Here is a 13,294-nt window from a genome sequence, read left to right on the forward strand (position 1 = left end):
GATAGCTTTATATAATCTCCAGACCAGAAGGAAATAAACTATGTCTTAAATACCAACTATTGGACAGTAGCAGTAGAAGATGCTATCACCCTCGTATGCTGTTTATGAGTTTTTGGGTTGCATCTGGTTGCTCATTGAGCAAACAGGCCTTAAACCAGAGCCAGCAAGGCTGTCTTGTGTTCTTTACACTTTGATGTTCATGAATGCTTGTAGCCAGATCACTAATATGGACGTGTAGCACTAATTTTTTATTGGTCTTGTCGACATTATAGAGAATCTTGTTTTCCTTGTTCCTAAGTGGTTCCAATTCTGCTGCTGACAGGATCTCTGCCTGTTACCTGAAGATGGTGTGACTTCAAGGTCGCGCTTCACAAAAGCCTTGCGCTTCTCTTCCAGCAACTGGCTTGGGATCAGCCCTGCACTCCCACCTTCCACATGGCAGGCCTGCAAAAACAAAGGGAGGTTTGAGCATCTGAAATAGGGGTCAAGTTCGGTGCTCAACAGGCATTTCCTTTGTTTAAACAGACAGGACCAGGCAGAAAAATTCTTGCATTTTCTTCCTACCAGTTTCCATTTAGTATAATGAAGGAAACTTCTTCATCAACTAAGGAAACTTCTTTAGTTTCTTTAGATTCTGTGCTTTAGAAACCTCTTTAACGACTAAGATAAACTTTGGTAAAATTCTCAAGCATGTGTGTGGTTTACAAGAGGGCCTATATTTCCCTGCCCAGTTCTGTCTTCAGTGGTTTGCATTGGCTCTCCGTATTTCTATTAAGTTCCAAGAAAATTCATATGTGGAGCTTTTTAAATAGGTAGCAAGGCTATGCTACTCTCTATCCTTCTATGCTTATACAATTGGGAGATAATTTCTAATTTTGCCCATCTTCTATGAACCCACAACTTTATTCTCTCACTGCATCTAGGCCACATGGGAAGAAAGAATAATGGGGTGATTTAATGGGAACAAGAGTGGTCTTGCTGCAGTGGCAGATATTCCAAATAATTGCCACCAAGTGGTAGGCAGAATTCAGCGTGCATCAATCTCAAAATATATTAAATTTATATATCTTTGAGGAAGATCAATTACTGTCTCTGTGATAAGAATCATGCAAAATATGCATATAGCCTATACGGTATAGGTAATACTCAACCCATCCCTAATTCAAATTTGATTTCAAGAGCCATGTGGAAAACTGTTAGGAACTACTTTTAACAAAAAGTATAAACTCATATTTAACAAACTCTGTCAAAAGTATTGATGTCAACATCTTTTCCGTACTCCACTTCAGGTTTTAGCAATGGCAGCATCTTCATATCTGCGTTTAGCAGCAGTGGCAGCATCATCATATTGTTCTCCGTTTAATATTAATATTATATTATATTGCCTTCTGGCTAATGCAGTGGTTCTCAACCTGTGGGTCGGGACCCCATTTGGGGTCGAACGACCATTTCACGGGGGTCGCCAAACAACGCAGTCCGCCATTTTTTCCCCCTTTTCCTTAGCTGTGCTACTCCCTTTTAGTCTATTGGCTTTTGAAAGCCAATAGAATAGACTCTCTTGAATAGAGTCTAATTCTATTGGCTTTCAAAAGCCAATAGGAATTGTCCAGGCTGTCTCTGCCCTGCTGAGCCTGCCAAAAGTCCCATTCTGCAAACGGTGCTGCACCAATTGAGTAGTCCTCGACTTACGACCGGTTGAGTAGTCCTCGACTTACGACCGGTTGGGGATCGCGGCATTAAAAAGGTTGAGAACCACTGGGCTAATGTGTTCTAACACCTCTTTTATAACAATCCAGAACAGAGTAAATTTGAGAAAAATGATATATTTCTAAGCCCAATAGATAGCTTGGCAGAAGTTGGAAAAATTTCCAACATACACCAGTAATGAGCAGGGAAAATTTCTTAACATATAAGAGAAGGGAGCTAGAAAGTAGGGCAATTGGCACTTCACCACAAAAAAATGAGAGATGATGGAAACATCAGGGGTTTAACTAAGTGGGAAGGGGTTGGGAGGATTACTGGTTCTATTCTGTTCCATTTAGATTTCAATTTACTGTGAATTTGTTTCTCTTGTTCCACCCAAAATACTCTCTCACTAACAAGACAGATTAAACACCACCTTAGATACAACTACAGAAAGAGATTAACGTAAAAAGACTGTGATTACGTTCCTTTGAACTGAAGCTTGTTAACTTTACAGTAGTACTAAGCTTTTTAGTAAACAGTTATAAATTACCAAGAAGGGCTCAAAATATTTTGCTGCCTGAAACAATGTGTGTTGTCCCCATTCTCCACTTCTATTCCAGGAACAGATATTACATAAACTAGGAACTGGTCAGGACTCTCTGCATTATACTTACAAATAGCATACTAGTTAAGGAATGAAAAATAAACTCTTAAGACATTGGCATGGCTGAGGGTTCTGGAAGAATAATTAGGAAGCTGTTACTACTCTAAAGACATTCTACGTTAGTCAATTGCCTACTTCTACCTAGTGACAAGAGTTCTGAATTTTCTCCTTGCTGGACCTTATATCAAGTCCCAATATTACACATGGCTCATCAACAGACACAAGGGTTATACCTGCCACCAGTTGGGATCATCCTGATTGACAATCTGAAGAAGATCTCCAGCTACAAATTTCAGACCAGCTTCCTTGCATGGAATGAGGTTGTCAGTGACTGGATCATAGTCAAAATGTGCCTTCACAAATACCTGAGGGAAGAAAAGGAAGTTGTGTTAGAAGAATTGTTTCATATTATATATATATATATATATATATATATATATATATATATATATATATATATATATATATATATATATATATAATATATACATATATAATATTATATATATATTATATATATAATATATATTAAGAATTGTTAATAATATAATATAATAATAATAATAATATTGAAAAAAATAGAATAGAAAGAAGTAAAAAGTGCAAGAAAAAAGAGAAAAAATTGGAATATAAAAAGAACAGAAAAAAGAAATATATTTCCAAGTTTTATCATAACAACTATAAATAAATTAATAACTCTTCACTCCCTCTAAGGCTACGAACTTCTCTTCATTCCTTATTCCACTTGGATAAGAAGAACTGTGAAGACTGAGAATCAAAGAACTGATCAAGAGTCACTGAACTCTAACTTATCAAGTTTGAAACAAACAAACAAAACCTGGAGATCTTTAGTGTATTGAGATTTGTTACTGACTTGTTAAGCATTCTGTGATCCAGTATTGTTGCCTGATTACTTTGACTTGCTTGATATAGTGTAATGCTTTGGAAATAATTCTTCTAGAGGCCTCAACAAGGTAAGCACCAGAAAAACTGACTCCTGGCTCTACTACATTTTTCTTGGTCAGAAGAAAAAAATCAAGATTCACCGTATATTGCACAATTGGCTCCACAAAAGTAGGAATACAGAATGTAAAGCTAGTGCAGTAAAATTGTTTGAAAGATGAAAGCGAGAGGAGATGAGGTTGCTTTTCCTTTGGTACTATTTATTAATAAATTGCTTACAGCTGAACATAGTAGCATCAAGAACAGCAATAAAGAATGCAGTAATTCATTCCTGTATTTTCTCCACTATAGATATATTCAGGGACAAATTTATTCTGACCAATATGAGTATATTTTCCTAATACATCCAGATCCACATCTTTTTCTCAGCTGCTTTTCTTAGAATTCATGTTTTTTTACACAACCCAGAATTGCACCTCAAAATCCAAAGAAGTGTGCAAACAGCTACCCGTATTAATAGCTACACTTTCATCTGAATACATTGGGGTAACTGAGATTGCTTATGCACATGGCTTGATGTAACTTTTCTCCATTGCTAACAACAGCCCTCTTGTGACCTAAAACAACAATCCAACAATCAAAGTCATAGCCTACATAGAGTACAATAAAAAAAAATCCACAAAACAAGAGCATAGCCAGTTGTTTCTTTTTTGAACAATGGATCCTGGCAGTGGAAGGCAGCAAATAAAAAGCACATGTAGGGTTTTTATTTATTTTTTTCTTGCATCATAGACTCCTTTTATTTGCACTCCAGCCAGCACAAAACCGTTGATGTCTCCAGAGAAACTGTCGTATCTGAGCTTGTCTGTACAGGACATTTCATTCACACTCCTCTTCCTCCACATACAAAAGCTTGCAGAGATGGAACAAAGACTGGAATTTGCGAAGGAACTCTGAGACTCTATACTTCTTCAACAACAAAGGTAGAAAGAAATTTCAGCTCATCTCTTCCTCAAATCTCCATTTCTGGATTTTCCCTCAACATTTCTACAACGCATAGCATTGAGAATTCAATTCTGTCTGTATAGTAAAAGAGAAATGGATGTGTAGGTCATTGGAAAAGAAAATGGAGACTGGGGTTTCATTGGCTGAAAATAGTTATACATGTGCTGTAGGAATAGTCTGAGACATTGAAATTAGACTAATGTCACTGTCCAAGCATAAATTGCAGGGAAGCCCAAGGCAGAGGCTGAAAATGATAGGGCATATTTTATTGTGAGGCTACTTTTAATTTAGTAAAAGTTAATTCATGTAGCTGTAGCTTGACAATTTTGCTGGTGAAAGCAAAGCATGGAAGGCCACAGTGAGGGGGAAAGGCAATTGATAACAGAGGACCTAACTGGAAGCCACGTTTAACCCTTTCCTCTGTCTTTTTTCTCTGTTGTAAATTGTATCCACAACTGTCATTCTGAACTGGAATTCAAATATCCCCCTGTGATGGGCAGGCAATGGCCATTTCATCCATCTCATCTTTATCCCCCTTCCAAAAAAGGTTGAAGCACCAAAGTTAAATACATTACCCATTCTCAATTGACCTTTCCACCATAGTAAAGTGTATCTGTACTCAATTATAGCTAGAGAAGCTTCCTCCACACAAGTATAGCCTTACAAATGCATTTACATAGAAAAAAAAACCTTACTGGATTTCTGTGTGCCTTAGTTAGCTATCATCTGTTTGTTATGCTCACTGATGGGAAATAAGAAGGGTGTATTAGCAGCTAGCACAGAAGTCCTCAATATGGTATGTGGGGACACTAATGAACCTTCAGTCAGAACTCATGGAATGCATATGGCTCTTTGCTTCTCCTATCTTTAATAGTATATAGATTTTTCTATACAAAAAAAAAAGATACTTGGCTCTAGTATAAAGTAAAGATGCAAACTTTAGTAACATTTTTAACTCCCCCCCAAAAAATAATAATCCTCAGTGTTGTGTCCTGAGCCTGCAAAGACAGGCTCGGGACGTTGCAACAGTCCCGGGCAGTTGCAAGCTGCCCGGGACCAGACTGGCTGGCGCCAGCACTCGCACACATGCGTGAAGTGCAAAGCGCGCCAAATGTTGCCGTTTGGCCCGGGGATTGTCTTTAAGAGAAGGAGAGAGGCTTGTGTGCCTCGGCATTGTAACAGGGCTGCTGAACAACATAAAGAGGCTCCTGAAACTACCAAATGCTTCGTGAAGTTATTGCCATTCACTGAGGACTCAACACTAGTGACGAGGATGGGATGCCTTACAATTACTTCAAACAGTTGTAAGCTTCAGGAGTCCTGAAGCAGCAGGAAACGGCGTTAAACTCAGCAACTGCCTGCCAATACAGCAAACGTTGGAGGTAAGCTGGCTGATAGACCCTTCCTGTATTACTGAAGATGGCAAAGATAGGAAGACTTTCCGAGTTCGATGTTACGCATCCGGAAAGATGGGAGTCTTATGTGGCCAGAGTAGAAAATTATCTCAAGGTCAATCAAGTGAGAGAAGATGGCTTAAAAGCTGCCACCCTGCTGTGTGTTTGTGGTCAAGATGCATTTGAGATCGCTGAAAATCTAGCAGCACCTGCACTTCTAGAATCTGTTACCTACACAGACTTAAAGAAATTGCTAAAGGAACACTTCCAGCCCAAGTTGTCTGTCATTGCTTGGCACCATACTTTTGAACAGAGGGATCAACGGGCTGGTGAATCAGCTAAAGAGTACATTGCTGCATTGAGAAGAGCAGCTAAGCCTTGTGAGTTTAAAGACTTAGAAGAAAGGCTGAGAGACAGATTTGTATGTGGACTGAGACATAGAGACTTGCAGCAGAGACTTTTTGCCAAAGAAGACTTATCATTCCAAGATGCCTTGAGAGAGGTTACTGCAGAAGAGGCAGCAGGTGGGGCAATCAAGAATATGAGGCCTATCAGAAGTACTCCAGAAGCTGTGTCCGTGCACCAGGAGGGAGTCCAAGGGAGCTCGGAAGAGGATCCTGATGAAGAAGTAGGCTGTCTCTACCCAACAAAAGAAGGGAAGCAGAAGGAAGGCAAAGAAAAGTCTTCAGCTGTCCCCAAGTGCTTCGGGTGTGGAGGTCGCCACAAGAGGACCGACTGCAGGTTTCGCTCTGCTATCTGTAGAGCATGTGGAAAGCAAGGCCACATTGTAGCTGTGTGTCTGGGCTGTCAGAAGGTACAATCCCGAGAAGAATTGCGCCTGAAAGGTACCAGGGTCCCCAGCCAAAACAGGGTGGGTTTCTGTGCTTCACGAAGAACCATTTATAGGACAGGTACACAGAAGCCTATCAAGAAGAAACTGTCACTTAAAGTGAAGTTGCAAGGGGTTCCATTGGTCATGGAACTGGACACTGGGTCTGCACTTTCAATCATTTCCATACATACATTCAGAAAGATTTGTTCTGGTAGTGGATTTCAGGCCAAGCTTAGGCCTTCTGACATTGTGTTAACAGACTTTCAAAACTCCAGAGTGTGTGTTAAGGGGGAGGCCACCCTTAACATACAGTATAAGGATTTTGAAGGTCCATTAGATGTATTGATAGTGGGGGATGAGCGAACGAGTCTCATAGGACTCGATTGGTTTGAGGCCTTGGGAATACATGTTACAGGGCTCAATAGCTTGCAAACAGTAGATCTACAGGAAGTCTGCAAAGAATTTGCAGATGTTTTCAGCCCACAGCTGGGCACATACAAAGGGCCCCCTGTGTCCTTAAAACTAGACCCCACTGTCACTCCTATTAGAGTAAAAGCAAGAAGGGTTCCTTTTGCTTTAAAAGGGAAAATTGATACTGAATTGGACAAATTGATTCAGCAAGGAGTTTTAGAACCTGTTGATTCCAGTCCTTGGGAGACCCCCATAGTCACGCCTCTTAAGGCTAATGGGGACATTCGCATCTGTGCAGATTACAAATGCACTCTTAATAAGGCATTGCAGCAACATGCCTATCCTGTACCTGTAGTCAGTCATATCCTGGCCTCCCTCAAGGGGGGGGGGCGTGTTTTTGCAAAGCTTGACCTAGCTCAGGCTTATCAACAGTTGCCTGTTGATGAAGCTGCTGCTGTAGCACAAACCATTGTAGCCCACAGGGGGGCATTCAAAGTAAAGAGGCTACAATTTGGAATAAATGTGGCTTCTGGAATTTTCCAAAGCATAATGGAAAACACACTGAGGGGTATACTAGGGGTTTGCCCCTATTTTGATGATGTCTTAATTGCTGGAGACTCCACCCAAAATTTAGCTGAGAGATTGAGGGCTGTCCTGCTGCGGTTCTGGGAAACGGGCCTCAAACTCAAGAAGGACAAATGTAAAATTGGGGTGCCTTCTACAGATTTTCTGGGATTCAAAATTGATGCCAATGGGATTCATCCTGCTGAGTCCAAATTAAAGGCCATCATGCATGCTCCTAGGCCTAAGTCTAAGGCCGAACTACAGGCTTTTCTGGGCCTTTTGAATTTCTATAATTCATTCATTCCTAACAAGGCTAATGTAGCTGAACCACTTCATAGGCTTCTGGACAAACAGGCAATGTGGCAGTGGTCACAAACACATGAAGCAAGCTTCAATGAGGTTAAGGCCTTACTTATATCTAACAATGTGCTTGCACATTTTAATGAAACTCTTCCTGTGTGCATCGCTTGTGATGCTTCTCCTTATGGGGTGGGAGCAGTACTCAGCCACCTTAGGCCGGATGGAACTTAGGTTCCTGTTGCATATTACTCTAGAACCTTGTCTTCTGCTGAGCGAAACTACGCCCAGATAGACAGGGAGGCTTTAGTTGTTGTTGCTGAAATTAAAAAATTCCATGATTTTTTGTATGGCAGACATTTCACAGTCTTCACTGACCATAAACCATTGTTGGGGCTGTTTACCATAAACAAACAAACTCCCCATATCATCTCCCCCAGAATGCTGAGATGGTCAATTTTTCTGTCAGCCTATGATTTTTCTCTAATTCACAAACCTGGGAAAGAAATGGGCCATGCTGATGGCCTCAGTAGATTACCCCTGCAAGTAGTAGAGGCTGATCCTGCCCCTGCCATCAATATCCTTTCAATTCAGGCATTGCCTGAGTCACCGTTAAATGCCAGGGATGTGGCTGCTGAATCTGCCACAGATCTCACACTCTCTTGTGTCTTGTCTTGGGTTTTGTCTGGATGGCCAGAGAGTTGTCCAGGAGCCAAGTTTCAGAGTTTCTGGCTTAAGAGAAACGAGTTATCCACTTTCAAGGGTTGTCTGCTGTGGGGCAGCAGAGTTGTCATTCCTACCTCAATGAGGTCTAGGGTCTTAGGTTCCCTTCACGAGGGTCATCCTGGCATTGTACGCATGAAAGCGCTTGCGCGCAGCCATTTGTGGTGGCCTGGGTTAGACAAGGAAATTGAAGCTAAGGTGCACGCATGCCACCTTTGTCAGCGCTCACGCCCAGAAATGCCCCAGGCTCCTGTGCATAGATAGGAGGAAACACAGTCTCCATGGTCTAGGGTGCACATCGATTACGCTGGGCCCTTTCAGGGTCAATTCTTCTTGGTCCTGGTTGATAGCCATTTAAAATGGCTTGAGGTTGTACCTGTCTCTTCCACCAACACTGCAAAGACTATTCAAGTACTGAGGGGGATTTTTGCTGCACATGGGCTTCTGGATGTTTTGGTGTCTGACAATGGCCCTCAATTCACTTCTTCCGAATTCCAAGCTTTCTTACAGGCCAACATGATTCGTCATGCCACCTCTGCACCTTTCCACCCTTCCACCAACGGTATGGCTGAACGGATGGTCCGCATCACCAAGGATGCTTTAAAAAACCTGACATATGGGGACTGGCATCACAGGTTGGCAGATTTTCTACTTGCTTACCGCACCACACCTTCAACTTCTACTGGGAAGAGCCCGGCTGAACTTCGCTGGGGGCGCAAACTGACTACTAAGCTTGACCGGTTGCACCCAGACAGACTGCCTCCCAAGTTTACACAACCCAGGGCACCTAGGCAATTGCTAGTGGGTGCCCTGGTATGGACCCATAATTACGGGCCAGGTCACTTGTGGGTCCCTGCCATAGTATGCAAGGTTACAGGTCCCTTGTCTTACGAGGTTTCCCTGGATGACGGTCGTATCCTGCGATGGCATATTGACCAGCTGCGTACGAGACTGGACTCATCTGCAGAGACTCCTGGGTCTTTTCCAGGGGGAGAGGGGGACCTCTACGGGCAAAGGGAAGGGTGTGGGCAGCAGCCAGACACCAACAGAGAGGCCACAGACGGCCCATTTCAAGATTCCGCGAGTGCTCCGAACAGGAATTCGTGGGAACCAGCTAGAACATAGGCACCAGTGCCTACTCCAGCCAGAGAGTTACCCCGGGGGCATAATCATTACACACCAACACCATTCAGCACTCCAGTCAGGGAGAATAACCGGGAGCATCCTAATAACTCACACCTTGCAAGAGAGTTGGCCCAACAATGCCACTGTTCCCAGAAAGGGGCATTTACATAGGGAGGTGGTCGGAGGGCCGAATCCCAATTCTGACACCTCCGGCATAACAGAGGGGGCAACTGAGTTTTGGGACAGTACTGAGATTCCAGACAGCCCTACTATGGAACTGGGGAGTGGAGGAAGGCAGCCTCATGATAGGTCTAGGGTAGACCTGGGAGGCTCTACAGAGTTGTCCAACAGTGGCAGCCTTCTAGAAGGGCCAGAGAGCCTGCAACTAGGCAGGTCAACCAGGTTATGGAGAGAACAAAGTCCTGGCCTGACGAGCCCGGTGGGCAAGCAAGCAGGCCAGGCAATGGGGCACGGTCCATGGGGACCACCAGGGTCAAAGGAAGGGGGCGAACACATAGCACCTCCTGGACAAGATATGCTTGGAGGTTGCCAGGGAATTCGGAGGTCACAGAGAGCTAAAAGATCTCCTTGAAGATTTTGTAACTCTGCTGGCAAAGCAGAAACAGTAAGAGGGTATTCCTGTGAAAGGTTGGAATAAGGAACAATGGGAAATGAAACCCAAAACATTACAGCTTGGTATCATGGAGCTAGTGTGGCTCCCACGCTCGTGTTGAGGTCACGTGTAACTATTCATGTAGTTGTAGTTTTAGCCGGGGGGGAGGGGTGTTGTGTCCTGAGCCTGCAAAGGCAGGCTTGGGACGTTGCAACAGTCCCGGGCAGTTGCAAGCTGCCCGGGACTAGACTGGCTGGCGCCAGCACTCACGCACATGCGTGAAGTGCAAAGCGCGCCAAATGTTGCCGTTTGGCCCAGGGATTGTCTTTAAGAGAAGGAGAGAGGCTTCTGTGCCTCGGCGTTGTAACAGGGCTGCTGAACAACAATAAAGAGGCTCCTGAAACTACCAAATGCTTCGTGAAGTTATTGCCATTCGCTGAGGACTCAACACTCAGCATGACAATCATGCTTAGCTGATTTCTGACCTTCCTGTCTTTCTCCTCCTAAAAGATAATGGTAAACTGAGAACGACAGAGTACATTTGAACAAGTGAAGGGATAGCAAAGATTACATATTTATTTTCTGGTAAACTGGTATTCACTCATTGGCTATATCTATCATAACAAAAAATTTAGAACCGTCACCTTCCAACCAATTTAGGTGATGCCCAAAGCACATGTCCAGGTCCTAAAAAAGTCAGGGACATATGATCTAGATCAGACATGTCAAACACAAGGCCCAGGGGCTGGATGCGGCTCGCACAAGTGGTTTCATGTGGTCCACGAAGCCATCCTGGAAACAGTGAGGGAATGGCCCCCTCTGCCTTGACCCTGGCCATCTATGCTGAAACACATTCAGTCTTAGCTCCACAAGGCCGTCTGGAAACAGTGAGGAACCAGCCCCTGCCTTGTCGGCCCTGCCCCCTGGGTGCATGCTGGGGAGGTGTCACCCTTTGTGAGGAATCAAGAAATGCACCATCGCCTGGAAGTGGCCAGCAAATGGCCCTTGCCTACTTCACCTATCCGGTTTGATGGGCTCCGGAAGAGGGGTTTCGGCAGGCAGCAAGGTGCTCTCCTCACAGTGCCAAGAGGCTGAGCCAGGCGGCATGAATCTAAAAAGAAGCGCGAGGCCAACCAGGTCCCAACCTGCCTGGTTTCGGCAGGCAGTGGGTGCCTCCTCACAGCACCAAGAGCTGAGCCAGGTGGCGCAAATTTGATGAGAAGCGCAATGCTGCCTAGCCCTCAGTCTGCCCGGTTTTAGCAGGCAGCTTCACACCACCCAGTTCAACCTCTCGGCGCTGTGAGGAGAGCGCTCCGCTGCCTGCCAAGACAGGGCAGCCTGGGGGCTGGGCAGCATTGTGCAGGTAATGTTGACTCTCACACTGCGCATGGCATCCCCTGTCCCAGAGCCCACCAAGCCAGATATGTGAAGTAGGTGAGGGCCCTGTGCTGGCCACTTCCAGGCGATGGTGCATTTCTTCATTCCTCACAAAGGGTGACACCTCCCCAGCTGTGTTTCTTCCTTCCTTATCTCAAATATTTTTCCACCATTCTGTACTTAGGAAGGAAGGAAGGAAAGGGGGGGGTCTTGTCTTAGTCCTGCTCCACTGCCCTTTCACTATCCCCTTGCCCCCTCCTCCTGGCCTATCCTGGGGATCTCTCATCCTATTGCTAAGGAAGCTTTGGATACAAAGCGGGGTCTACTCCCATGGAGAGGAAATGGGCCTCCCTCTGACTTTGCCCTTGTACCCATCATGAGCAACCTGGCTGAGGAGAGCAAGTACAGCAGCAGCAGCCTTGAGGAGGAGGTAAGTGCAGCTGGGCGCCCCCTTGGGAAGTAGGGCTGGGCTTGGTGCTGCGGGTGCTTGAGGGCTAGGCTGGGCATTTGACCTCTGCTGTCCAGGGTGCCCGGCAGCCTGCACCACCATCCAGCCCCCCCCCACATGGCCTGAGAGGAACAGTGAGGCTCCTCCAGTGGACCATGCCTTGGCACTTCCCCTGGTCCCACCCCCTTCTGCTAGAGACCTCAGATCTGTCCCACTCCTGCCCAGGCCCCCACAGGCACCCTTGATGTGAACGATGTAGAGTTGGCCATGCCCACCCAGTAGGCCACACCCACTCCATCCACACCCACCCAGTAGGCTGCACCTACCCTGGCCACACCCACCCGGCCCCCCAAGGGCAATCGCAATGCTGATGCGGCCCTCAATGAAATTGAGTTTGACACTCCTGATCTAGATAGACAGAAACTTGATTTCAGCCATTGTCTAATAAAAAGATATTCATAAAAAAAATAAACTTAACCCCTAATAACAATGACTACTATTAGGCTATTAATGGGCAAAGCTTACACATAATGTAGCAAAAATTTGCTCTTTTTTGGAGAGATAGATTTATCATGGTTATCTAACAAATAATGCAAATAAATATTATTAGAGTTCCACAGAAATTTAAATAAAAAGGGGTAATCCACTGATGATGAATGTCCCTATAGACACTGGCAGTAGAAAAGAATCTGGGCTTTGGTTTTATAACACCTGTTTACAGGTTTCATGCAACAGACTAAAGGTAATTTAATAAGTTTGGATTGGATAGAACTGGAGAATGGAAGACAAGAAACAAATGTCTGCAAGAGCTTGCCACAGTGTGGTTTATCTGGTTTTGATTTATGGTCTTGTATAATTTTACCAATTGTAGTTTATTGAATAAACCACTGTTATTTAACTTTGGCTAAGTGCAATGTACTAATCTGATTTTATAGTCCAATCTTGTGTTCCAATCTTTCTCAGCCTGCTCCTTCCACAAGTACTGGAACCTCTTTTGGTCATACTGGTGGGGCATTATGAGATTTATAATCTCAACACATATGTTCAGATACAGGTTTAGGGTTAATTTTTATACAGATAGTGGTACTCACTTATATGGCAAACAAACAAGTATTGATCAGTTTTGAAGTGCCCTAAGAAGTTTTTTTTTTTTTTTCATGTTCTTCTGTACTCTGAAGAACTATGAGACAAGACTGGTTTATGCTGAAGAACAGCTCAGTTTAAAGCTTTGACTTCTAAGCAGGAATTTGCT

The 13,294-nt window shown here is 44.1% G+C and overlaps 1 protein-coding gene across 7 annotated transcripts in view; it reads right to left on the reverse strand.

Annotated features, from left to right (window-relative positions):
- Positions 1-13,294, reverse strand: part of MPP2 (membrane palmitoylated protein 2) — an 81,269-nt gene that overhangs the window by 14,168 nt on the left and 53,807 nt on the right. For all 7 annotated transcript variants that reach the window (XM_039333093.1, XM_039333095.1, XM_039333090.1 and 4 more), the window contains 2 exons: positions 2,584-2,715; positions 339-444 (listed from right to left, as the gene is read on the reverse strand). In XM_039333093.1, the coding sequence (XP_039189027.1) occupies positions 339-444; positions 2,584-2,715 (238 nt within the window). The remainder of the gene's footprint in view (positions 1-338; positions 445-2,583; positions 2,716-13,294) is intronic.

The sequence above is a fragment of the Crotalus tigris genome, unplaced genomic scaffold (genome assembly GCF_016545835.1).
Source record: "Crotalus tigris isolate CLP2741 ecotype Arizona unplaced genomic scaffold, ASM1654583v1 scf7180000024472.5447098, whole genome shotgun sequence".
Lineage (NCBI taxonomy): Eukaryota > Metazoa > Chordata > Lepidosauria > Squamata > Viperidae > Crotalus > Crotalus tigris.